The sequence below is a fragment of the Zonotrichia albicollis genome, chromosome 2, assembly GCF_047830755.1.
Source record: "Zonotrichia albicollis isolate bZonAlb1 chromosome 2, bZonAlb1.hap1, whole genome shotgun sequence".
Classification (NCBI taxonomy): Eukaryota; Metazoa; Chordata; class Aves; order Passeriformes; family Passerellidae; genus Zonotrichia; species Zonotrichia albicollis.
The window spans coordinates 87,341,141-87,368,054 of NC_133820.1; the positions used below are offsets into that span (position 1 = coordinate 87,341,141).

Below are 26,914 nucleotides of genomic sequence, written 5' to 3' on the forward strand. Positions count from 1 at the left end.
TTCCATATTGCTGTTAGGGAGCTCATCTGGCTGTTATTCCAGATATGGCAATTTATACTGCTAATTATGACGGGGTAAAGCACCTCTTCTACCTTTCCCTTTGAAAAAAAAAAATGTCCACAGCTGCAGGAAACTGTTGCTGATGTGTATTAGGCACTCTGAAGAGGCAGAGGCAGAATAACATCTAAAGTGATATTCATTGACCAGATTTATAGAGCAGGTATCTGCATCAAAGTCAGTTACATGAAGTTGTCTTTGCTGTCAGTAGGAGGAAATATACTGATCTAAGGCATAGTTCATCACCTGATAATACATATGTATATATATAAAGATGGTGGTAGGAAGTCATTCCCAAAATAAGTCCAGTTCATCTAACATTAGAAATCTAAGTCAGGGAAATAAATCCTACTTCTGGAAGGATTAAAGGGAATCCATTAGACTGAGTGTGCAAGGAATAAATAATTGTCTTCAACAGTCTTAGGCCCCTAAAATCAAGGCACAAGTTAGGCAATATTCCTCTCCCATTGCTACATCTTAATGGAATCCCTTTAGACGGGAAAAAAATAGGAAGATTTTTAAACTGGGACAGCTCATAATATAATTCCAGGTTTCTTAGGAAATTCAGTGAAATAGTAAATAGAGGGTTTTTCTTGTGAGAATTGTTTTGGATACAGCTTTGGACTCAATTCTCACTAAGGCTTATATTAGCTGTGCCTTACTCCCTCAATACAATGCAGCAGGAGCTTACTGACTACTGCAGGATTCTAGGTGACTGACTGCCAAAAATATGAGATCTTGATTTTACGTATTGATGTCCTTGACTGGCTATATTTCCAGTATAAGGAAAGTGATATGAAAAGTCTCATTCATTGAAGAAAAAAATATGAGACTATTACATACAAGTGAAAACAGGAGGCTCACATAAAGCACAGCTTTAACTATAAATTTTATTATCATATCAAGTAGGGTGTTTTGTCCTCAGAAAATATGAATGAGGATGTCAGCTTCCTCTGGCAGTTCCTTGGGAGTTTGATGATAGGACACGGACTTTTTATATATAAGGTTCTTTTGGATGGTTTCTTTTCAGTTCAGTTGCTTGTAAGGGTACCAAGACTTGAAATAAATTGCAGCTGCCATGCCAGTCTGTTTCTATAATGGTGTGCTTTATATGTGTATGCTTGCACAATAAGCTGAGTTGTAGGAATTTTCTCTGCCTATTGTATTTTAATAACCCTTATGAACTGGAGCTGCAGTGTAGGTTTGAGGCTGTTTGTCCTGTAAGACAATATGAGCAACTGATGATCAATTAATATTTACTTGCCTGTATATTTTGCCACCTCCGACCTACTTGCAGAATACTAAAATAAGTCTTGACTTTCATAATCGCCTTCTGCAAGTAGCGCATTTTGTTTTCCAAAATGCCCAATACTGTCCTACAAAAGTGAGGAAAGAGTCCATTTCCCCAATTCTCAAGTGTATTAAAATAATAGATTGAACTCCCCTTGTTTTTATTTCATGATTGCAAATTTTTTTCCAAATAATAATGCAGTGAGAAGGCTCTTTATAGTAGCTGATATCTTCTATAAAGGGGGCTAGATATTAGATTCACCCATTTTTTGCTTAATTCTCAGTATGGAGCTCTGACCTGATAAATTAATTTTTCCAAGATGTTGACTGGCAATTCCTTGTGTACCCTTGAGGATATAGCCTTTGTGGTGACACAAATGAAAATCACAAACTTCCAGAACAGCCAGACCTAAACATCTGTCCAAGCAATACAGGAAATGATCCATCTCCTCTTGTTTCTAGTTCTGGGTAAATTTCTAAGCAGAATTTTTCTTCTAACACCTGGAGTGCATTTGTAACATTAGATATGGCTCTGTTCCAACAGTACAAATCCATCATCTTAGAGAAGTTCATGCAGCTAAATGCAACTGCTTCTGATAATAAAAATGTATCCACATTTTTATTGGAACCTTTTGTGTATACAAAATTCAGTTCTGTTGATGTTGAGATTAACTATACTGTTATTTAGTGCCTTGGAAATGTTTTCTTTCACACTGTGTAGTAACCTTTTGGTTGATTTGGCCCCAATGGAAGATTTAGCCCTAAGTGTATACTTTGAAAAAATAACATCTGTTCCTGTAAAAATAAATTTGAGAAAAGGCAATTAAATAACAGAACATTTGTGACTGTGTTAACTCCCCGAGGAATTCCTGAAAGGATCAGGACCTTTGTGGCATAATATTATGGTGATTATATATAGTCTTTAACCAGGAATTTCATAAAAACTTCGAGTGTGAGTCTCAATAAAGAAGAAATATTTCAAAGTAACATTCATCCAAACAATTATAATTTTTAGTTAGAGAAACAAGGAAGAATTGAAATATCATAACAGGAAGAAAGATTATTGTGCATCTCCACAGAAATTATGATTTACAAAGAACATCAGATCCTCCTGACAAATGAAGCCAGCAGTAGGTGTCTGGCTTGCTAAGGAACTGATTCATGACTTTTAAAAATGTATGAAACTTTGAAAATACTTTGGCTTCTAAGCTTACTTAATGTAATTAAAGCACCTATGAAATTGAAATTCATATCAAGAATTTGAATAGGTGACTATTTTTGTCTCATATGGAATTTGCACTTGCATTCAATGGTAAGAGGAGATAAATTTTAGTATATCATGAAGAACTCTGACCCCATTACTGAACATGAAATTTATATAAAATGTTGCTTTTTAGAGATATTCAATCTAGTAGATTCCTTATCCTAATTTAGATTTCAACAAAACAGTTTCTGAAACAGTAGTGCTTATTGTGATCTCAATTTTGCAAGATAATTCACACATGGATAGCTTCAAGCATATAACCACTCATGCTGCGTATAAACACACCAATGTGTGCATGTCAGATAAAAACTTGAATGAGTGCAGTGTGACTAATTCTTAGTTGAGTTTTGGCACAAGATGGTTGCATATGATATATATTGTAGGTATAGTTATGTTCAGAAATAAATGTCCTGAGCTAAAGTTTTTCCCAGCTAGTTGAAAAAAAAAGCATATTACAGAATCGTGGCAATTGAGCCATGATTCTCATCTTCGCCATTTAATTCCCTCCTATTTATGAGGAATAGAAGACTTACATGGGCCTAAAGAGTTGAAATTTCTAAAATGAAGGTTAAATTTATGCTCTTCAAGAAAGTGTTCAAATCATGGGGTAGGAGGTGAGATTTAACTATCTTTTTGTATGTCACTAGTACCACTTTTAGTGTCTTGGTGTATGGGCATGACTGCCGTAGATCTTACATCTTTTGTGCTGCCTGTGAATATCTCAGACAAAGTATATCACTTCAAACTACTAGATACCTATGATTACCTGGCTGAAATAAGCTCACTGTTACATAGGTGCCTACAGTGTGGACACGTAAATTAAAGCTAGACGAACCATATCCAGAGTTATAGAAAACCTAGAAGACTGACAATGAAGAACAAACACCTCAAATTGGTGGTGGGTGATCTCAAGCAAGAGACATCTGTGTTGCAAATGCTTATGCTACTTAGATGTTTATATGAGGTATATAATTAATGTCCAGATGATACAAAAAACAGTATTCAGTGCGAAAGTCACTTCTGAAACAGGAAAAATAAAGCTGTGCTCCCATGGGTCAATCAGCAGCTGAGGCTCTTGTTCCTCCCCTCTCTTTCCTTCTACCTGTGTCCTTCCACTTTCTCTTCTGCTTTTGCAGTTTCATCTTTTCCTCCATGCCAAGTATGTGCAGACACTGCCAGGGATTGTCCAAAAATAATAATTCAGCTGAAAAAAAATTTCCAGTTTTGATTCTCCACTTTTGTTTTCAATTGATTTAGAGAGCTAAGAAAATGCACAGAGGAGTTCAAAACAAGTCAGATATGGTGGCTGAAGTGGAAAAGGAAAAGGAAAAGGAAAAAAAGGAAGGGAGCTGAATGGGAGAGAGAGAGGGACAAAAACTAGACAAAAACTAAGGATCTGGGTTCAGGAAGAAGGAACAGCACTTCCATTTTTGTCGTCAGTAAGACATGTACCTAGATCTTATGCACATGAAATCAGGGCCTTTTTCAACCTGTTTTGTGAAACTTAGTATTCATTGGCAAAGGAGAAGGAAAAATGAGATTTTTTTTGTAACTCATTGAGGAAACATTAATTAGTCACTAAATTACAGGAGATGTTATCTAATCTAACAAAGAGATATCCCTAAGCGAGTAAAATGATGCTTACTTTAATTAAGAAGAATAAGAAAACTGTCTCTTGAATAAGGAGGAAATAAAAGTTTCAGGTAGAAAGATTAAATTTGTCTGGACCCTTGGAGGATTTCAAAAGTGAGATTGGTTGCCACAATTCAGCAAGAAAATCTAATCTATAGTTAATTCAAAAAGTGTTAGTGCAGAAAGAATGCCTCAAAGCTATGAATAGTGGCAGAAAGTCAGATGGATAAAGGTGAAACAGAGTGTTTTTCATATATGTTTGTAACATTCTGATGTGTTTTAAATGTGGTGGATAATATCTTTATTTACTTGTGATATTAATTTACTTTTAATTAGGAATAATTTTACTGCAATTACATAACAGCATTTCCAATTCAAGAATCTGAAAAATCTATCAGTGATGCTTCTTCGACATTTTACCAAGTAATTGCAGTAAAGGTTACTTAAAAAATAACTTTCAAGTAACTTTATCTATTAGAATTTCTACACAACTCAAAGAGTTCTCAAAGAAAATTCCTCTATTTCTCTTGTATTGGCTGGCTGGATAACAACAAATCTGGAGGGTCAGAAAGCCAGCAATTACTAAGAAAACAGAGTGGCATCAAGGAGATATTTGGCTTAACATTTGAAAGCAAAGGGTCCTCTAGCAGTTTGCTTCAGACTTTATTTTTCTTTCTCAAATTCAGAGAAGAAATGAAACACAGGATTTGGAGATATTGGGTTGAAGATTAACTTGCAGGAACAAATTGTCATTCAGCTTAGCACTCAATATTTATTAAACCCCAATATAGATGCTGTCTTGAACTCTGAAGAGAGGTCTCCCAATTCTCAGGCAATTGACATCTTGATTTTGCTATGAAAGCCTATGAATTGTACCAAATTCACAGGAACAGCACTACACCCATTGTGAGGGAAGCCAATAACCTTAAGATCATTATTCTTTTTCAATAACTGCAGTAAGAAATGTCTGCCAAGGACTTTTTCATGAAGATTTGTGTACCCTACATGGATTTCAGGATGTCTAGCACATCTTTTACTTATTGAAACCATTTTCTGTTGCAAGTATTGAATGATATTCAAGATTTGTTCAATGGACCAAGCCAATGGTGTCTAAGAATTCCAGGCTGAAAACCAAGGCTGATGTTTGCACAATTCTTACACTCAAAAACCTTTCAAAAAAGAAAATTATTTCTTCTGGGTATAAAATTTCCAGGCATTCTGGTACTAAATCCCGGTGGAGCTACACATCATCACAAATTCTGATACTCTTTCCTGTAAATGAAAGTCCCTTGCAGCTCAGCTTAACTTCTCCAATGTAATAGCGAATTTGTCTTGCTGATTTGGAAGAGAAACGAAACTGGAAACAATCAAAACAAAGCAGCATGTGTGTTCTCCTTAAAGAGAGGATGAGAGAATACAACTGTGAACAGGACATTTGTGACAGGTGTTAGTACCATCACTCAGAATGCCATTGGACATACACTGATGAAAAAAAATAAAGAATTATGAAATAAGAATTTATACAGTGTAGAAAAGGAAAATTTTTGTTATTACTGCTCAATAAATATTTTTTTCAAATCAATGTCCACATGTTTAAAGGTTGGGATAATGCTGCTTAGTGGCCTTAGATGAAAATCAATTTAATATTCAGAAAATTTCTTTCAAGTACTAGACGCAGTCTAAAGAAATACTTGCAATACTTTCTGGCAATTCTGTATCAACCCTTACTTATAAAATTTATTTTACATATACAAAGAAATTAAAATACTTTCAGGGTTTGGGGTTTTTTTCTTTCTTTCTTTTTTTTTTTTTTTTTGAGAAGAAACTACCATCCATGATTAGGATTTAATTTTACTCAATGAAGGATGTCAAAACTGAAAACATTTCTATCTGTTAGGGAAGTATGTTTATTTATATTCCTTTTTATTCTTTAATATTTTTATTTTAATCATTTTCTGATGTAATTTTTTACCAATTGCAGTTTCTACACTGGCCAAAGGCCAATGTCTTTACAAGTTATAGGTCAGCCCAGTATATTAAAAGGACATATAAGTTGTTCTGTTACATCATAGAACTAATTGCTTTTCTCTTGGTCATAAAACCTTGTATCAGTGGATACCTCCATTCCTCAGGACTCCATTCAGAAGCTAAAAGGATGAGACCACACACTTTTGTAGTGTTACAATCTAGTTAATTGTATTTCAAATCAGTTTATGATTTTTATAATTTTGTAACGTGATTATTTGGTTGTGGGTTTGATTTTTCCCCTTTTGTGACTACCAATAAATGTCTGATGTATTTTAACTTTTTTTGAGTTTAAAAACATGGAAGTATATAGTGATTCTCAAAGGGCTGAAACTAAAAAGAACCACTTTGTGTTCTCAGCTTGATCTTTGGACTGTTTATCCTTTTCATTCTAAACAGTCAGTTGACAGAAAGCAGAAATAATTGAAAGCACAAAGAATTTAGCGCGATGCTGTGGGGTTTTTTTTCCTAGATGTATTATTTAAATAATATGTTACTAATCCTGTGTTTCCACATCAGCCTAAACTGATGTAAACACTGGCTGTTGTAGTCCCTCTCTGCTGCATTTCTCATTCATGTGTTCCACCTCCCTTCTTTACCTGGCTTTGGGGGTTGTTGCACCCTTCATTTACCTGTCTTGTATCAGTGACACAAAAAGCCACAATTTGGGTCTCAGAAGGAACCAATGATAACTGAATTTAGTCCCAGAAAAGATGTATTGATTCATACTTGTGATTTTGGTTAGGGCAAAATTGCAACAGCTGCAGCTATAGACTCATAGTCTGCATCTGGCTCCTCTTGGTTGCTCTTCTCTTTGCTCTTTTCTCCCCTTGAATTTTTGACTCTATGGGGATCTAAAGTCAGTTTAAAGAGACTGTCATTATAGAGGCTTATCTGAATCTCCCAAGCTGTGGTAAGAATTTAGTCAAGGAAATTAAATGGTGATTTATGTAGCAGGATATAAAATATAGTGTTGATGAGCAGACTAGTTAATTTCATTCAATGGAGATAGCTTGCAGTATCACTGATATTTCTTTTACCATCTTTTTTTTTGTGACAGACCATAACAACCACAAAAGCTCACACTGATAAAATGGTAAAAGAAGTGCACATATAGAGCTATTTAAAACCATTAATATAAACAAACACATACACATTTTTTTATCTATATTAAAAGCTATATACACATATAGGTATACATTAGTACAGCAGTTGTCTCAATACTCATTGCATCTGAACTGTGCCTGAACTGTGTCTGCAGTTCTTACTGTTTGAGGACAAAGAAAGTAACATCTCACAGTGTATTGGGTTTGCCTTTGAAATAAAAGCACAGAACTATTGACAAAAGGCTCACCTAACAGCAGAGCTGAGATTAGGTGCTGAGGGTTATTGTCTTCCTCTAGTCTCAAAGCTATGTGAAATGTCAGTTAATTGAAAATGGTAATTGTTCCACACAACAACATCAACTGTTTCATTCCAGGAAATGTGCTGCTCTTAAATTAATAGCCATCGATCCAGAGGTATTTCATGATCCTTCTCCATCGTTTTCTCAAATTATCCAGCTATCAGTCCTTGGGAGAAAACCTATTTCACCATTTTTATTGACCATTCTTTACTTAGTGACCTGGCTTCCTGTTCAGATAGACTAAAATAGGTCTATCCATCTGAATGTTTGTCAGGCACACTGAGACACCTAACTTTCAAAACACCCACTACTTTTTGCTATAAATACTCAGAATGAAAACCATTAAGTAATAGTAGAAAGCAGTTACATGATTATTACTGATTAATACAATGAAGTACACTCATGCTGGGAAATTGCTTTTGTGATAGTAAAAATAGTTCCTTTCAATAGTGCATTTCAGTAAAATTTCAACTCCAGTTTGATTTCTTATGAAGGAGTGCAGGTTATTTTGTTTGCTGAAGGAACATATTTTTTACAACCTATTTGAGTAACAAATGACAATATGTTTTTTTTTTTTTTATTGCACAGAGAACAATTGCAAAGGCTATTGTATTCCTTAGCTGTTCCTTTGAAAGCTTAATAAAGAAATTAAGTGGAGCAAAGGTGCTCCATTGAGGAGACAGTTAACCTTCTTTATATAGTCATTAAAAAAAATCAAAAAATGCTGTTTAGATAAGCTGTTGAAAACTTTTCTTGAGTTTTCAAAATGTTTTCTATGTTTTTTCAGTGAATAATTTTCTAGTAAATTTAAAATTTAATTTCAAAATAAATTGTAAATTCTATCAATTGATAATTTTTGGAAGACAGCAGTCATATTTTTTAAAGCTTTCATTTCTGTTTTAACTTGAAACAGTTTCACCTTCACTGATATATTAATAAACTGTTGTCTATTTATTCTTAATATTTAGTATTCAAAGTGAAATTTACATATAAAGAATGATGGCAAAATTGTACAGAAGTATAACATTTTAAAATAAATGTATATTAATATCAGTTGTGCAGTAGCCTAGAAAACGCCTCCTTTAATCTCAGAAGAAAATACTCTACTTTTCTCTCTTCAAGAGCTTTTTCTTACCAGGGGATGCAATTTAATGTAAACTGAAACAGCTGCCAGCAGGAAAGAAAAAGCAGTCTGTGGTAATATGAGGTGTCTTTCTATTGTTTCAAAAATAATAGACTGGTTGCAAAGAGTTTCTCTGTGTGAACTTAAGTTGCTGTATTTTTGTCTTCTTTTATGTATTAATAGACAGTTTGATATTAGAAATGCAAAGGGAAAATCTGATTAAAGTTTCTAGAACACCTGCAGTATAAAATCACTTGAAATTACATTTCCACACAACATACATAATGACTTCTGATGTTATATACCAGTTTTAATGCTCAATCTGGTTTATAGTTAATAGAATCAAAAGGTATCTGAGCCAGGAAATATGTTAAGAAAAAATCTTTAGCAGCTCAGAGGGAGTGGAAAAGATCCTTAGGCATATGGGGCTAAGCAAATGAAAGTGAAAATTACTTTTGTGAAGAAACATGAAGGAGTCAAAAAAACTAACTATAGAAGGTAACCACGTTTTTGCTTCATTTGTACTTGTGACAGTGAACATATGCACAGTTTGCATCCCATTTCTTGCCATTTTGTACATATTTTCTTTTTCAGTGAATTTCAGCTGCGTAGTTGAAAGGTAAGTGTGAATCAGAGATAACTGAATAAATTATTTGGTGGTTATACAATGAAGGGTAGTTTTGGTCATAGAGGCAAAAGTTCCTCTTCAAAATCAATTTTTTTTTTTCAGATCCTGTGTCATATTTGTTTCCCTCCTCTATTTTCTATTGTTTCATTTTTGGTTTTTGTTAAAAGAACTAAGAAAACAAGGGTCGTTTGAAATTATTGAATCTTCAACATTGTCCCTCATGTACCACTCTAAGCCACATTATTCCAAAAGGTTATCTGTTTTTTGAGAGCTTTTGGAAATTTGAATGTGGACAAATTTGTCCATTGAACCATGTGGACAAATTTGTACAGCAATGATACTCAATTTGAAAAATATGAAAATATTTGAATATGTAAGCATAGCTGTAAGTGTGTTGCTGTCATTAATAAGCCTTGAAGATCCCAGCCACTTCCAGCCTTTGGAGCTTTATCTCTTTAAAGCTTATATTAGCAGTGAAAGGCTGTCTCTCTCAAAGTGATTTCACATTAAAATATCATAAAAATAACATTAATTATAGAGATGAGGATTACAGATGTAGATAACAGCTGAACATTGAAAGTGCTAAGCAGATCTGCAAGATAGCAGTAATGACTTAATTAAAACAAAATGCATCTGTATCTGAGCACAGCAATAAAGGAAAAAGAGGCAATCCACAGTAACAAAAACATGAGCGATTCAGCTGAAGTATGTAAGAGTAGTGAGCAATAGATTGGCTCATGTAAGTCTAATTTATGCCAACCTTAAACATTAGCATTCTAATGGCTGCCAGAAATTTAGAATATGTTATCTTTTGAGTGCCAGGTAGTTTAGAGGGTAACTACCAATTACCCATAAACTGGGTCATATCAGAAATGACTTAATGTTTTATTTCCTCCCATGGCCAAGCTGGCTCTGATACCTTTGCAACAGACTTCGTTAACTCTGCTTCCTGATCTAAAGGGAAGCTGTCCTCTCCTGCTCATCAAATGGACTGAAATGACCTCAACAGGGAATAAAGTTGGTGCCAAGAAGCAGAGGAGCATCAAGGACTGTTCATACCAGGTGATATTCTGTCTAGTGCATATGGCCCACACTTGGCCCACACAAAGCTCACCTCCAGTCCAGGCCTGGTTCTAAGAAACACTCATAGACTGTATTCTGTACGTTCTGAAAATCCAACCATTAGTGTTTACAAAAATACATTTGATTCCTGTGAAAAAGCTTAAAGGGAGCCATGTTTTCTCTCCCTGGTGTGGAAGGGACAAAAACCAGATTTCCCTTGTGTCAACTTCTTCTACATAGTTTTTTGATGGAAAAGGCCCCATAAAAATTCTCAATGGAGGTACAAACAGCAGTACTTGCAGTTGTTATAATAACCATAACTACCATTTTTACCACCCTGCTTCTGTTACAAACTGTGAGACCTGATTCAAGAAAGTGCCTGATACAAACCCCTTTATTTTTTTTTAAATTGGAGACCAATTGCTTTCTTTTGACCATGCAATATCGTCCTCTCAATGTAGAGAAGGAGCAACAGCCTGACTGAATCATGGCAGCAGAAGACTTTGGCTGCATTAGCCCACACTGTATGCTGTCTGTAAGGAAATTAATTATCTATTTTATATCTCATATTGATGTTGGTCAAGTAGAATTGATATACTCTAGTAACACCCAAAATGGCTGATGCTGCATGGATATGTATTGTTTCCAAGCAAACAATAAAAGAATAATTTAAAATCCTAGAAACTAAGTTAAGTGGAATTTACATCACTTAGATGGGACTCTAGAGATGTTTACTGATAAGAGACTAGAAAAGGGAGCTTTAATTTGCATGTAATGTACACGTTCCATTTCTCCATGAATTAGTAGACTTATATTGAATATTATTATTAACAGAGAAATCTGTATTGGCTAAGGGCTTTTTTTTTAAAGTGAAAAGACTACATACTGTATTCAAATCACAAATTTTCACTATAATGATAATAATACTTTTCTTCCCTGGAATATTTATGTTCACTGGAGGAAAAAAATAATTTTCTTTGCTTGTCTATGTGTCTGTCTATTCAGGATCCCATATTATGCTCTGAAACTATTAAAAAATATTTTAATGTGGGAAATATTTAATTGCCTTTGCAAAAGATAATGTAATTTTCTTCCCCTGCTATAAAAAAACTTCACTATTTTATTTGAAAGGCTCTCTGAAAAATGTCAGTTTAAAACAACAGAAAATGTTCTTATGTAAATAAGGAATGACTTTATCTAACAAAATAAAATTTTAAAAGTTAACTTTTAGTCCATTAATTTTCATAATGTTTGATCTTGCAGTCATTATCTAGACTCATGCAGTTACTTTTAAATTCAGAGAAAAGCTCTGTATGACTAGGTGAATATAAAGGAAGTTTAGATCACTAGCTAGTAGAAAAAGTGCAGATGCTGCCTAGACAGCTAGTCTGCATTTAGACAAGTAAAAGTCCAAGTTGTAAAGAAATATGAAAACTGAAAATATTATTTTGGCTGCTGTCTGTAGATGAATGAAAAGGAAACCAGCTGTGTTGAACATGGGCCCAAAATAATGAAAATTAATAGTAGCACCCATCAATTCTGAGAGAGACTGAATATGCAAAATATGCAGCATTTCCACTGTCAATGAGAGCTCCTGCTCTGGAAGACACCTACCCTTAAGTAAACTTTAGTTTTTCATCAGTCTTTCCTCTTCAGCACAATTACTTTGCTGGGACATCTGAACAGCATGGTCTTTTCCATACGAAGTAGAAAGGTCCAATTTTCCTCCTTTTTGATATTGAGAGTGTCATTTTATTGAGAGAATGAGATTTTTGGTGCAGTATACTCTGGTAGAATATCAATTGAATCCCATTCAATGGCTACTTCAGAGCTACTTCATTTTCAAAATATCACTAAGGCATAAGTTAATTAAATTACATAAATTTAAGTCAGTGATGGAAGAAGCAATATTTGATATAAATAGCTGTAATTTTTTTACTGAAATCCCTATTAGGATAAAAGTATGATGACATATCACCAATGTAATTAACAGTCTTTTTATAAGTCATGGGGGAAGACATATCAAAAGCAAGTTAGCCGTTTTTGGGCAGGTAAGCGGGATCATTGTTGTTTCTTCTTTCTGTGCCTGTAGGGCAGAACTCATTCAGACAGTAAAATTTAATGATGTACAGTCTGATATTAATTGTGCATGTACCCATGGGTCACAGTAAAGAGTTTGTCAGAGGTGGCAGCTTGCCGCAGGTGTTTAATGTCGCATGATCCATAGTGAATGACTTGAAGCTCCCAAGTATCTACAACTAAAAATAATTCTGCTCTCTGCAAGTGCTCTCCAGAGCAGAATGGCTATCTGTCAGCACAAGATACTGGGTAGTTATTGACTCTGGTTAGCACCATTTCTCAAGGATAAAAACATGATAATGGCCAGCTCTGTCATTAAAAACCATGTTCTTAACACTGACTTAATTTTTAATATTTTCCCTTACCAGCAATATAAAAAACTGGCTTCTGTCTTTACCATGTGTAACGTAAAATTACAAAAGCCCCCATATATCAGACTTTAAACACAATAGCTTCTTTGGATGTGTTTTCCAAGATAGAAGCTCTCATTTTTTTCCCATTTATTCCTTTCATTGGGACTGGAAGGTTTGCCTTTGACTTCCATGCACATCATACCCAAAGTAAATTATGGAGTGGGGGACATTGGAGATTTTGCATCATTGAAGGTGCTAAGCACATTTGAAAATTCAATCATTTGAAATTTTACAGTTGACCTAAAACCTTCATGACAACTTTCATGCTTCTAAAATTTCTAGTGCAAATTCTTGCTTCCAGTTCTATTTAGAATTGACCAGAACCATAAAACATATTCTTACCTCACATTATCTATCTTACTGAGCCCAGCACAGAACCCAGAATAATTTACTGTGTAAGACCCCAATTTCCAATTTATGATTTTAAATTTAAAAGAAATTTACAAGCATAAAAAAATTTTGAAAACCTATCTTACTATTCAGAAACAACACTACTAAGTTTAAAAATATGTCAAGTGCTAGGCAGGTTTTCAGTGTGAAAATTTCTAAAACACATTAATGATTAACTAGATTTCAGCAGTGTGTCTAAGACAGACAAGGATACCTTGTTGTGCAAACAAGCATTCACCTCTGTCCTTCCAACAATGGGAAGGGAAATATGTTAGATCTACAGCATCTTTGGCACTCAGTCTCTGCAAAAGCATCACAAACTGGTCAAGGGATGTGATTGTCCTGCTATACTCCATGCTGCTGTGCTCTCGCGTAGTGTCCCAAGTGCAGTTTTGGGAACCACAATTTATATAAGATATAAAGCTATTAGAGAGCATCCAAAGAAGGGCAGCAAAGATGGTCAGGTGTCTAGAGGGGAAGCTGTGTGAGGAGCTGCTCACTTGGTCTGTTCAGCCTGGAAAAGAGGAAACTGAGGCGAGACCCCATTGCAGCCTGCTACTCCCTCATGAGGGAAGGGCAGGGTCAGACACTGATCTCTTCTCTGCAGTGACCAGTGACACGACTGAGTGAATGGCCTGGAGTTGTGTCCGGGGTGGTTTAGGTGGGATATCAAGAAAAAGTTCTTCACCAAGAGGGTGGTTGGGCACTAGAACAGGCTTCCTAGAGAAGTGGTCACAGCACCAGCCTGACAGAGTCCAAGAAATATTTGGACAGTGATCTCAGGCACAATGGTATGATTCTTGGGGCTGTCCTGTGCAGGGACCAGAGTTGGACTTTAATGATTCTTGTTTGTCTCTTCCAGCTTAGGATATGCTATGACAATACAATAAACCTCTATAGCAAAACTGACTGTCATACTTGCAGTGAGTTAACATGTCAGTGTCTCTGAATTGCATGAAATTCCTTCTCCATCTCTGCACCATGTCCTTTCACGAGAACTTCTTTGGAACTTGCTTGACTTGTTTCCAGTAGAAACCTAGATATCAGACATCCTCTGACATCTAGAAATCTGGCAGATCTCATCCCAAACGTCAATGCGTAAGGCTGATGTTCTTTTAAGACAGGGAATATACTGAGTGGCTATATTGAGACTCTCAAACTTAAGTGTCAGAAGTTGAATGCCTGTGCTCATGCTCAGTCACAAGATGTGCAAATTTAGGCTCCAGTCAATGGGCAAAGAAAAAAAAAAACACCAGAAGAAGTCTAGATTTAGTGCCCTGAATTGTTCTGACTCTCCTGAGGAATGTTTTAGCAGTTAGTATAGTAAGAGTAAAAAGAAAGATTATTGACAACAGAAAGCTTGCTACCTCCATCTGGCAAGGAAACCTTAAGGTGAATATTGTACCACAAAGCTCTTTCAAGCAGAACAGATTCATGTTTTCCTTTTAATGTGAAGGCATGAACTGGTGCTACTCCTTGTACAGCACATGTAATTTAGGAAGGTTTCTTCTTTCAGCTGCCTCAATAGCTAATTGGAAGTGATAAACCACTCCAGAGATTTTAGGTCTATTAAATTATTCCCTTAAGGGGTGACTGACTAGGGAGGAAAACCTTGGTAATTAAGACTGTGAATTAGACACTTCAGTTAAGAAGATTGAACACAAGCTAAGGCGATTTAAAGAATACAAGTATAAAACATAACAGGTAAGAGAAGGTATTAATACTGTGTATGGAAATATACACGAGCTGGATTCTTTTTCATCCTAGTGAAAAAGAAATTCTTAATATAAGCATAATGCATATGTTTTAGTGATCCTTCAGGCTGTCAAAACTTTTGAAATGGTATCTGTATATGTACCTAATCCTTCATCTGATTTGTAAAATTTGTGTTACTGAATTTCCAGTCATTCTTTACTCTGTGAATAGGGTCGCACAGACTGTGAAATTGGTTGCAAAAGGTTTATGGTCTGAGTAACAGGGGAAAGGTAAATAAGTACTGCTTGGTCTGTGCTAGTGAAGTTTATGACATAAAGCATGTTACTTTCAGATTTTGATAAATTTTATATATGCAAATATATATATTTTTTTTTATATGCACACATATATAAATTTAAGAAAGGGTCTTTTTCAATTTGAAACCAAATGTGACCTTTACAAAAAGAGGGGAGGTGGGAGAAATGATTAATGGTCTTAATTAATATGTAGAATAGGCGAGCTAGAAAGGTTACAAGTTAAATAATTTTTCTGCCTGTAAATGCAAATAGTTCTTCACATAGTTGGTTATGCAACACTAATGCAGGAATATCTGCAAATATTTTCACAAATCCTATTCAAAAGCCCCAAAATGCCAACACATACTGTTGGACAGCAAACAGACTGGAAGACAAAGAGGGCAGTGTGCAATTATAAGTCAAGGTAAGAGTTAGGAGGCTGATGTTGTGAGTGAGAGGAGGTAGAAGAGAGCCAAGGAACTGCAGAAAAAGTATATATTAACGTATTAGAGATCTGTGGATAAAAATCCTGACAGTCTGCTTTCACAACTTCTGCATGCTAAATTTCTACTGCTTGTCTGTTGCTATTGGAGAACTTGCTTCCTGTAAATTCTTGAAAGTTGTATGAAAGTAAAAACCTTTATTCAATCAATCACTTTCAGTACTTTTTGATAAGAACAATTAAGAGAAATGAACTAATATATTTTGACTAGATCTTCTTTTGTTCTAACACCATGGTGTTTATAGACAGGCTTTGCAGATGTGCTCGTAATCTAATATCAAAACAGAAGCAAAAAGTTGTATAGACCAGCTGTTCCATAGAACTGCATATAAAAGTAGTAGTTGATACATCAGAATCTGGAGAAGTGTACAAAGATTTCAGAAATATTCTGGAGAAGGGAAGCAGAAAGTAATCTTTTAGGCACATTGTAGACTCTGTGATCTTCTCTTGAAACACACAATAAGGAAAAAGTTTAAAGACAATTCTGTAGATTGTCTTAAGGAATGCATGCATTTGCATAATGTAATTTGGAAGACACTGACTGTGCCACTTTCTTTGCTCTAAATTATTTTGATCTCCCATTAATATACTGATTCTTTTAATAATTATTTAACTCTGCTTGTATAGTTCTAGCTGTAACTGTACTTCAGTGTACATGAATTTAGCAGTGGGGCAAGAAGCAGATCTTTCCAGAAGATAAAACACATTCTGAGTACTGTATTTAACCTGATCATGAATTTTCTCAGAAGTCTTGCAGGCAATTTTTCTCTGGAAAATACGGTTCTACAATCACATATTCCATTATTTACAAAGAGTTGGAATAACAAATGTAAGACTTCTCTGGGTGCAGCTGGCAAAAAGATACTACCAGGGAACAGGTGTCAGTTGGTAGGAAAAGTAAAGACAGAAAACAGAAGGCACTGTAATCTAAATGTCTAATTACAGATGTTTGTAATCAACAGATCTGTTCACGACTTTGATCATGTGTGATACATCCTTACCCAGCACACTGCTTTGAATAGTGAGACTGCTATTTCATCTTTGCACATTTGCCTGTGATCATGCAGAGTGACACAGAGCTGCCAGGCAGTGCACAGGAGAGCCCCTTTATTGCAAAAAAAACCCAGGCCTTTTCAAGCAGTTAACCATTACCAGTTTACATGGTTTTAGTGCACAACAAGCGCAACCACCACACACCACGATGAGGACACGCAGCAGTCACGCAGCACGTGTCTCATGTGTCTCACGTGTCTCACTTGTCTCACGTGTCTCATGTCTCTCTACCCTGCCCTATTCCAGCTGACTCACTCTCCCATCATTCTCTTCTACTTAGCTTAAGAAACAGGCTTTTACAAGGGTAACAAGGCCCTTATTCTATAAGGTTTTACCTATATGTAACACTAGTCTGACTAATAAACCTAATAAAATTTGAGCAGAAAACTTATACGTTCAATTTATTTCCCTGGTTTCCTAAAATTTGTGCTCCATTTCTCTAGTTTTGAATTTTTCCAGCTGACCAAAACTTCTTCATTGGATCAATTTTTCCCTGCATGTAGAAGGGGCATATAAATATTCACAGGAAATTTATGATGTTATGAAATTCTTCTGTATTCTGAGCATCAAAATGAGAGAAGAGTTAAACTTGATCTTCCTACCTGATAACAGTTTTAGCTTCACAGTTAGTGGCCAGGTTAAGAGCCAAGCTTCAAACCTTCTATTTCTGGAGATACATGAGAGCTACTTCAGGGAATAACGTGCACATGGACAGAATAGTTTGGTCTTTGGATGTCCTGACAAGGAAGCTACATTGCTGTCATGGTGGAACCAGTTCACCTCATAACCATTTGAATAAGAAATAGACAGTTTAAACATTATACTTGTACTACCTACTGACACTCCATTTATTGTTGTATTAAGAGTTCCTAAGTTGCCCTGCAGCTTGAACATTAAAGTGTGGACTTCATAATGTCTATATTGGAGGAGTCATAGAAATCACAGTTATTTGACATAAGAACTGAATGAGGAATAACATATTCTGTTACTATTTCTCTTTACATAAGCAAACAGTGAAGACTCAAATGTCATTCATGGAGATCACTCTAGAGGGAAAAAGTGATTTCTGTAGTTGAAAGAAAGAAGTTACAGTCAGAAAAAAAGTTTTTGTTAGATACTTTATGTATTATGGCTCAACACAACAGTTGACTGTTGGTTGCATAATATCTTGGAAATGACAATTTAATAAAAACATTTTTCAGGCTGTGAGCAATGGTTGCAACTTAATTCTGAGAGACTAGAAAACTATCTATTATAATTAATTTAGGCAATTTTCTAGTTAGCTAACAGAAGTGGAACAGATTTTAATTGATGTGAGATATTTATTTAATGGAATAAATACGTACTGTTTTAAAAAATTTTTGGCCATTGCAGACGTTTTAACTTTGTCTAAGAGGTCCATCCTGTCGTTAAGCACCCAGAGGGCTGGTTGCAATGCATATACAAAGGCTTCCAGAAGAAAACAAATCTATGATGTTCCTCTATTTTCATGACAAGTAGAAATAATATTCTTCCCACTAAAGTAAGCTTATACATGCTCTTACAGTTTGTGAAGGATTTATTATGCTTGGCTGAACTTACATGTATAAAGTAGGAATGAGTCTAAATTTTATCTGAAATCTGAACTGAATTTTCTGCTTTTCTTTCTTATATTGACTCAGTTTAGAGATTATCTACTCTACACACATAAAGGTCTATCACATATTCTTATAAGTGTATAGTTGTTATGAATTTAAAATATTGTTGTGGTCTATACTAATTTTGGAATCTATGCCTTTATGCTTTCTATCATTACGTATTTTAAATAGCTAATCAGGAGATTAGCTAATTTGCTGGTTGAGATCTGCTGGTTCAAGTTTGCTGATATCATAGTTAAAAGAAATATTTTATAAGCCCTCATAGGTGTATAAGGGTACTAATAGGAAATGCCAGAATTTATGTCTTTCAGCTCTGGATCTGTCTATCAGTCTATGTCCTGGGGCTCAAGCAACTGAAAATCCCTTGAATGCTGGCAGATTTCACCTGTGTTTTGCATTTTGCTAAACAGATGGGGAGCAAACTCCCTGTACTTCCTTCCTGAAAGAGGCACAGAGGAAGAGTCTAATAATAATCATATAAATGAATGGCATTTCTGCTTGAAACATTTCCGAGAGAGCACTATGCACAAGCAATAAACTGGTATAACTGACTGCAGATGGTAATTTAAAAAATGAATAAATTATTAAGTAGACTTGTCTTCCTTTCTAAAACTGAATAAGGAGGTCACTGAATTAGTTTACTTTAATGAAGTCTGTGACAGGTATTTCCGACAGAGAGCTAGTAATATCATCAAAACCAAATATTAATATTTAAGACTTTAGCTTTAATCACAGTCTGGTTTTTTGTCCTTTTTTACCTTTTTAAAGTATGGATCTGTTTCTTGTATGCTACTTTTAAACAATAGGCAGAAAGATTAGTCTCTGAAGCTATAGGACCCATTACCATTTACACCTTTTTTTCAGCAGGGAAACTTTGAGGTAGGTATTTCACAATTCAGTTAATATGTTTTTAATTTGGCTTTCTTCAGCTTCTTACAGAGTTCTTGTTTCCTCCACCATCCCCAGAAAGTCAAGTTTAGGGGCCTCCAGGAAATACATCTTCACTGCTGCCCTGATTGATTAGAAATTAAACAACATCATCATTGTAAGACATTCTTTACTAGGAAGACATTCCTTACTGTGAGGGAGGAGAGGTACTGGAACAGATTGCCCAGAGAGGCAACTGATGATATCAATGATCTCAAGAGAGAACCTCGATGATCTCAAGGGTCTGTTCCAGCCTAACACTGTGGATCTGTGAACTAGATGGCATTTACTGTCCCTTCCAACACAAGCCATTCTATGATTCTATGATCATTTAAATCTTGGATCAAGACACTACCCTGCAGGAAAAGACAAGGACTGTGCCCACTGTGCCCTTCCAGAATCCCTCAGGAATTCTGTGGTCCATGTTGTTCCTTTCACAGAGGGATTTTGAACACTGTTCTTGTGCTCTGCATTGCTTTTAATGTCAACATAATATGCTCTGTTTGTAGGCTGCCAATTGCAGCCTACACACTGTGCCAGTTTTTTTCACCTTGTGCCCATAATTAGCTGATGGGTCAAAAACATCAGTCCATTTTTCTCTCAGCAGATCATCCAGAGTGGTATTTGAGTAGAATGATTTTTAGGCAAATAATATTTTTTAATTAATTTTCAGCTTATTTTCTATGCCTAAAAGTACTTCATTAGAACATGTTCTTACTTCAGAGATCCTTTTTGTGCCTTTAAATCTCATACTGAAAATAAGCAGCTGCTTTTAGAATCATGAACAGCACAAGAAAGGGCTTGTTTTGTGGCTAAGATCATGTATGAATAGATTAATGATGAGCAAGCAGGGCTAAGCATTTAAATACTTTTTACCAATTGGAACATCATTACCTTTTCTGAAAATGCAAGGCTTGTTTCAGAATTCTGATTTATTTGTTATTTTTGTTCATGACTGAACATATTACTTATCTATATTCACCTTTATGTGTGTGTTTATTCCTCTGACTGAGAGTTCCATGTCTGGGACAGGTTCTCTCACATTAAAGCCTATATGAAATTGTAATAAAAGAGTAAATGTGTCTGATGCATATATCATGCATTATGTACTTTTATATAGACTTATCTGTTTTGTATCCCATTACTAGGAGGCATGGAGCTTCATGATGAGTTATGTGCCAAACAGAGCTAACTGGATATTTTCTTGGGGACAGCTGGAGACAGCTTTCAGCAAAAAATCTATTTGCTAAGCCCAAAATATTTTCATTCCTGCATCTTATTAACATATTTACTTCCATGGATTTTATAACAATCCTCTGAAGTAATTCTTGGTTATATTCTTTCCTAGCTACCCTAGATCAGAGACTCAATATCTTTTTTTTTTAGTCTTGGGTGATGTCTGGTCACTACAAGTTTCTGTCTATGCAATCCTGAAATTTTGGATCTGTAACCACACCTAGGCAGACCAGATAGAAAAATAACTTTGGATAAGTATGCCAGATGAACTTCTTGTAAGATTTCAGAAATAAATATGTCTAATACAGCCAAGAATACCTGAGTATTTTTTATCATGGAGATGGGAACTCAAAGTACTTGACAGACTTAATCTTAGCTCTGGGTTCTGCCACAGAGAACTTGCATATCAAGAAATTTCTCTCATTTTCATCACATTATGGAAGGTGTTTTGCATGGCCTCTGTAAGGGGATATATTTATATAATAAGGAAACTGGATATTAATTATATGGAAAATGAATTAGCCAAGTAAAGTCTAATGCCCCAATCAGTCAGTGTTAGACTTGAGTATAACCATGTAGGTATGATAATGACCAGAAATCACTGAAAACGTAGAAGGAAAGTACCAAGAATTTTGTTTTGACCTAAAAGTTCTGTATATAATGAAATTCTTGCAGTGAAGAAGCAGAATGTCTTCACTAAATTGGGAAAGATTAGGGGACGGACAGCTCTTCGTAAAAACAGATTAGCAGGGCAGTAGCAAACATCTCCAACTTATCAGGATTGCATTGACAATGGAAAAGAACAAATAGCACTCTGTGAATTTGAAATTGCTTTCCTAATGTTCTTTTTCAAACATACCTGTTTATATCCTGAGTGTAGGAATTAACACCACACTACTTAATAGCAAAGTCTGACCTGTTGATTTATTTGAGAGATTAAGGCCAATGTTGCTATGACTTTTGCCATAAAAGGAAGAGCTGGAAGGGGAGGGGAAAGACTTGCCACCCACAATGTTAAAAAAAAAAAAAAATATCTGAAAGGTACTATAGTCATTGCTATAATAGCTTTTGTGGTCCAAGTTCAAAGAACAAAAATTGTCTTTCCAGGATTGGCAGTCCATTAAGAATGCATTACTTGTTTACTTCTCTAATTTTGACTGACAAATTTTTGATTTTGTTTTCTCTAAGGCTGTTTATTTAGAAAAACTTTCAATGTATGAAGAAGCAAAAGCTTGGTCTTATACATGTGGCCTCAATGAAAATTCCTAATTATGTCTGATCAGGAAAAATACTTTTGATTAATTAATAAGAAGATGAAGCCCGGGAATTTATTTATAATGAAATACTGTACAAACATACAGTATTTAGGAAGCTGGAATGAGATCCATGAAACCAGGTATTTTTCTCAAAATCCTTGCCCAGCAAGATTCATTGGAACTAGGTAACTCAGGTGCCTCATGACATGTTGGCCCAGAGAGGCAGAGCTATGACCCATGGTCTTCACTCACACTATGGAGAGACTGGATATAAGATAGATCCAGTCCAGAAATAGGTATATACACCATGTAAAGCCTACGCGTACATGTAGATCCATCAGACTGGCCTTAATAAGTCACTGTTGTGGCTATCACTGGCAAGAGTGCAGCTGCAAGGCATTGGCAGACTGAAAATAACTTGTGTTCCACCAGTTTGGGCTGCTGTCATGTTAACTCAGCTTGGCTCACGCTGAAGTGCTGCAGATAATCCTTTCAGGTACTGACAGATGGGTCTCTACATTCACTGTGTGGACACAGAGGAAGGATCAAAAGGTCAGGGCCCTTACCTTCTTTGCCCCAAATCTGCAAATCCGACTTCTCCAACCAGAACACAAACTGGCATGGATGCACATGTCAGGTTGAAGCTGGGCCATGTTGCCATATTGCACAGCCAGTAAGAACACAAAAGTCTGAACCAGCAAGGACAAGGACAGGAAAGGGAAAGGGAAAGGGAAAGGGAAAGGGAAAGGGAAAGGGAAAGGGAAAGGGAAAGGGAAAGGGAAAGGGAAAGGGAAAGGGAAGGTTGGGAAAGGAAAGGTTGGGAAAGGGAAAGGGAAAGGGAAGGTTCGGAAAGGAAAGGTTGGGAAAGGTTCGGGAAGGGAAGGTTCGGGAAGGTTCGGGAAGGTTCGGGAAGGGAAGGTTCAGGAAGGGAAGGTTCGGGAAGGGAAGGTTCGGGAAGGGAAGGTTCGGGAAGGGAAGGGAAGGTTTGGGAAGGGAAGGGAAGGTTTGGAAGGGAAGGTTTGGAAGGGAAGGTTTGGGAAGGTTTGGGAAGGTTTGGGAAGGTTTGGGAAGGTTTGGGAAGGTTTGGGAAGGGAAGGGAAGGGAAGGGAAGGGAAGGGAAGGGAAGGAAAGGAAAGGAAAGGAAAGGAAAGGAAAGGAAAGGAAAGGAAAGGAAAGGAAAGGAAAGGAAAGGAAAGGAAAGGAAAGGAAAGGAAAGGAAAGGAAAGGAAAGGAAAGGAAAGGAAAGGAAAGGAAAGGAAAGGAAAGGAAAGGAAAGGAAAGGAAAGGAAAGGAAAGGAAAGGAAAGGAAAGGAAAGGAAAGGAAAGGAAAGGAAAGGAAAGGAAAGGAAAGGAAAGGAAAGGAAAGGAAAGGAAAGGAAAGGAAAGGAAAGGAAAGGAAAGGAAAGGAAAGGAAAGGAAAGGAAAGGAAAGGAAAGGAAAGGAAAGGAAAGGAAAGGAAAGGAAAGGAAAGAAAGGAAAGGAAAGGAAAGGAAAGGAAAGGAAAGGAAAGGAAAGGAAAGGAAAGGGAGTAGATATTTTACTGGAGACAGGCCTTGTGGGCATACCAGCAACAAGAAAAAGTCCAGTGTTGTGGCTGTTTCTTTTAATCCATTTATGAATTTTATCTTGTGACTCTTTTGTGCAATCAGTGTAAGTAATCTGACACAGTAAGTATTGAAGCACCTGCAAAAACTCAACCAAAATGTAGTTGAAGGTATCTGGATCACATTTTTAGTGTTAAATTTTGCATAAGTTGCACTTCATGATCATAACACAATATTGAATATAGCCCTAAAATTCTTCTGAATAATATTGTGCTCAGAAATTATTTTAAAGTTATTTATGACTTCTGAGTACAATTTCCTTTTGCTTTCCTCCCTACACCACATATGCTTCTTAATTACGGCTCTTCTTTCTAGAAATTATAAACTCAATTTTGTTTGGCCTAGGATTTCAATTTTTAAGGGAAAAAGTAATGTCCAAAGTTATTACTCAGTAATATATACATAAGTGGTAATTTGATGCGAATGACTATTTTTTTTAATGAAAATTCTTTTCATTCCTTGAAAGTTACTACACAACTTTTCGTACATATAATTTAAAGGACTCTAGTCTCCAAAGATTTATTGTCATGATTAATTTTAAACACCTGCTTAAGTAATTGGTTTTTATGAGGTTACTTGTGCTCAAAGTTAAGCACATGAATATTTTATGTAAGAACAAGGCCATGATTTGCTACAGCCTAACACAATTAAATAAAAAAAAATTAAAAAGTTTAAAACAGAACAGTTGCAAGAGCTACGTTACAAGAAACCTAGTAAAATATGTCACTGCAATATTTGAAATACTTTAAAATAATATAATTTTTTTAGAAGTGCAAAAGCCATGTTTTCACTATTTAAAAAATCAAATAAAAAGTTCAGATGTATGTGTAAATATGCTAAGTGAATGCATACGAAGATATGATGTTAGTCTAGGAACTCAAGAATTTTTCCAACATTCTTTTGGTCAAAATAGGGTTTCTTATATATACAGAAATACACCCATCCATATGCCTGTCATAAAAGTGAACCCTTTTTTACTTTTAATTCTTGTTTTTTTATTATTTAACTGTTTGTGGGTTAACCCCATAGTCAGCTAAGCCCTGCACAGGTTTAGCAGGGCTCACTGCCCCACTGTGGGATGCCGGAGAGAATCTGAAGGGTAAGAGTGAGGGGCTCATGGATTGAGGCAAAGACACTCTAATAGGTAAAGTAGAATTTGCACACCAGAAAGCTCCAAAGAGGGCAGCTTAAATATCAGGAATAAATTCTTTACTGCAAGGGTGGAGAGGCCCTGGGAGAGTCTGCCCAGGGAGGCTGTGGAGTGTCCCTCACCAGAGATATTCAAAACCCACATGAGCGCAGATCTGTGCCCTGTGCTCCAGGATGAGCCTGCTTTAGCATGGATGTTGGACCCCCACTGTGGTTCCTTCCAGCCACACCCATTCTGTGATTCTGTGAAAAGAACAATTCCATACCTACCAGAAAAGATTCTACTGACTCTATAGAAATCTCTAGGCACAAGCAGAAGGATCTGTCTGAGAGAGTTCCTGTAATTGTCCCCAGGGCGTTTATCAATACATCTATCCATACAGACAGTGCCTATCAATTTGAGCAGGTCCAGAAAAGCTTCCTAGAGTAAGGATATGATGTAGGGCTGTCTGAAATTCCCACCTGAAGAGGTTCTGTGATAATTTGTTGAATGTATCCTTTGAAACCAGATAGCAGCACAGTCAACCACTTTGTCTCGCATCAGTTCCTTGTCTCATTGCTCACAATAGATGTGACATTCTGGACCACTCCAGAACAGATTGAATGTGCTGCTTATGTGCACAGGAACAGACCTGACATACTGGTAGTCTGCAAGTGTAACTGAATTTTCTTGTTATTTTTCTTATATTGCAATTATCACTGTCATTCCATAAATTTTGCTAGAGGATCAGCCTGTTTACAACTGCAGTTTCCTTTCAAAGAGACTGGGATTTTTTAAATGCACACTAGATAAATAGCCTATCCCCATGTAAATAGATTAATTTTCTTTTGTGAAAGGTGAATTAAAGTATTTAAGCATTAATGTCTTTCAAGCCTTTCTTAACACCATTTTCCCCTGTTTCTTAATAGGCATGTGAGATCTATTCCCACGTGAAATAATGAGCTACAACTGGAATTACAGCAGTTGCAGGGATATCCTTCCACTTTATTGAGTTAATCTTTATCAGCTCCAGGAAGGTCATTCTTGACAGATTTTGTCAGATCTGGTCTTAAGGGTTGCCAATCTTGAGTCTCTACAATTTAGTTCAGTAACCTGTTTAGTTCTTAGGAGTCCTTCTGATAGAAAATCTTTCCCAAAGTCTGGCCTAAAGTTTTCCTGATTTATTTCAAGTCTCATACTTTTTGGCTTTTCTACTATGGACGTGGAGAACAGAAGATTTTACATAAATTAAGGCAGTTATTATGTCTTCAGTTTTCTCTTCAGGCTACAACTCCTCTTATGAAAATGCTCTTACAATGCCATAGGTGTTAGAGCTCTGTCACTGGTATGGGGATTTTTCTGGATTTTCTTAAAATGTACCATATCTTTTTGGTTCTGCAAATATCATGAGCATGTTATCTTTACAATAGAAGACATGTATTTTGAGACTAGAAAGCAGCTTTCTGAAAGGTTAAATTGCTAAATGAAAAATGAGTGAAAAAAATTTACAGATTTTCGCATGGAAAATCATCATAAATCATATGGATAGAAATAGTTTTAATTTTGTGGGTTCTGTCAAAGCCAGCTTTGATTTTTGTTCACTATGGCATAAATTCACGAAACATCATCCTATAGTCACAGATTCAGCAAAATTATGTAATCATGTACGTCAAAAGTAACATGGGAAAATTTATATTTCATTAAGCAAGAGGACTGAAGAACTGGTTCATTAAAAATAGGCCAAAGGCTCCTGGGTACAATGTACCAATTGATCCCAATCCCATTGATTTCTTTTCATGTATTGGCCACCTGTGCCAGTGCAAACCTTGCACATCACTTCTGATTGCTCTTCCACAGCCAGTTTCTGGTTGCGCTTCATGATTTAGAATTAAATTATAGAAGAAAAGAAAGCTAGGGGAAAAGATTTGCATTGACCCCTTTTTCTGCTCAATTTCCCCCAATTGTTTGCCATCACAAAAGAGAAGCACCTTGCACAACAATGATAGCAGGCATATAGTTTGTTGCATGAAACTTTTACTGAACACTTGTTCTTCAGCTAGGGTTATTTCAATTTATTCTTGCCCTCTGTGATATATTTTTTTAATCTACATATCTGCAACTAACCAAAGAATGATTTTTGCTCTGATTCAATATCATGGTTCTTTATTGCTATGTTATCTATATTTGTTTTAATGATGATTAATTTTGTAC

The 26,914-nt window shown here is 35.9% G+C and overlaps 1 protein-coding gene across 15 annotated transcripts in view; it reads left to right on the plus strand.

The window, feature by feature from the left end:
• Window positions 1–26,914, plus strand: part of GPC5 (glypican 5) — a 610,346-nt gene that overhangs the window by 435,372 nt on the left and 148,060 nt on the right. For 2 of the 15 annotated variants that reach the window (XM_074535598.1, XM_074535601.1), the window contains exon 7: window positions 10,331–10,486. The exons of 9 other annotated variants lie outside the window; for them this stretch is intronic. In XM_074535598.1, coding sequence (XP_074391699.1) covers window positions 10,331–10,486 — 156 coding nt within the window. Of the gene's footprint in view, window positions 1–10,330; window positions 10,563–26,914 lie in introns of those variants that run through there. 4 more of the 15 variants (XM_074535600.1, XM_074535602.1, XM_074535606.1 and 1 more) reach the window with 3 other exon arrangements.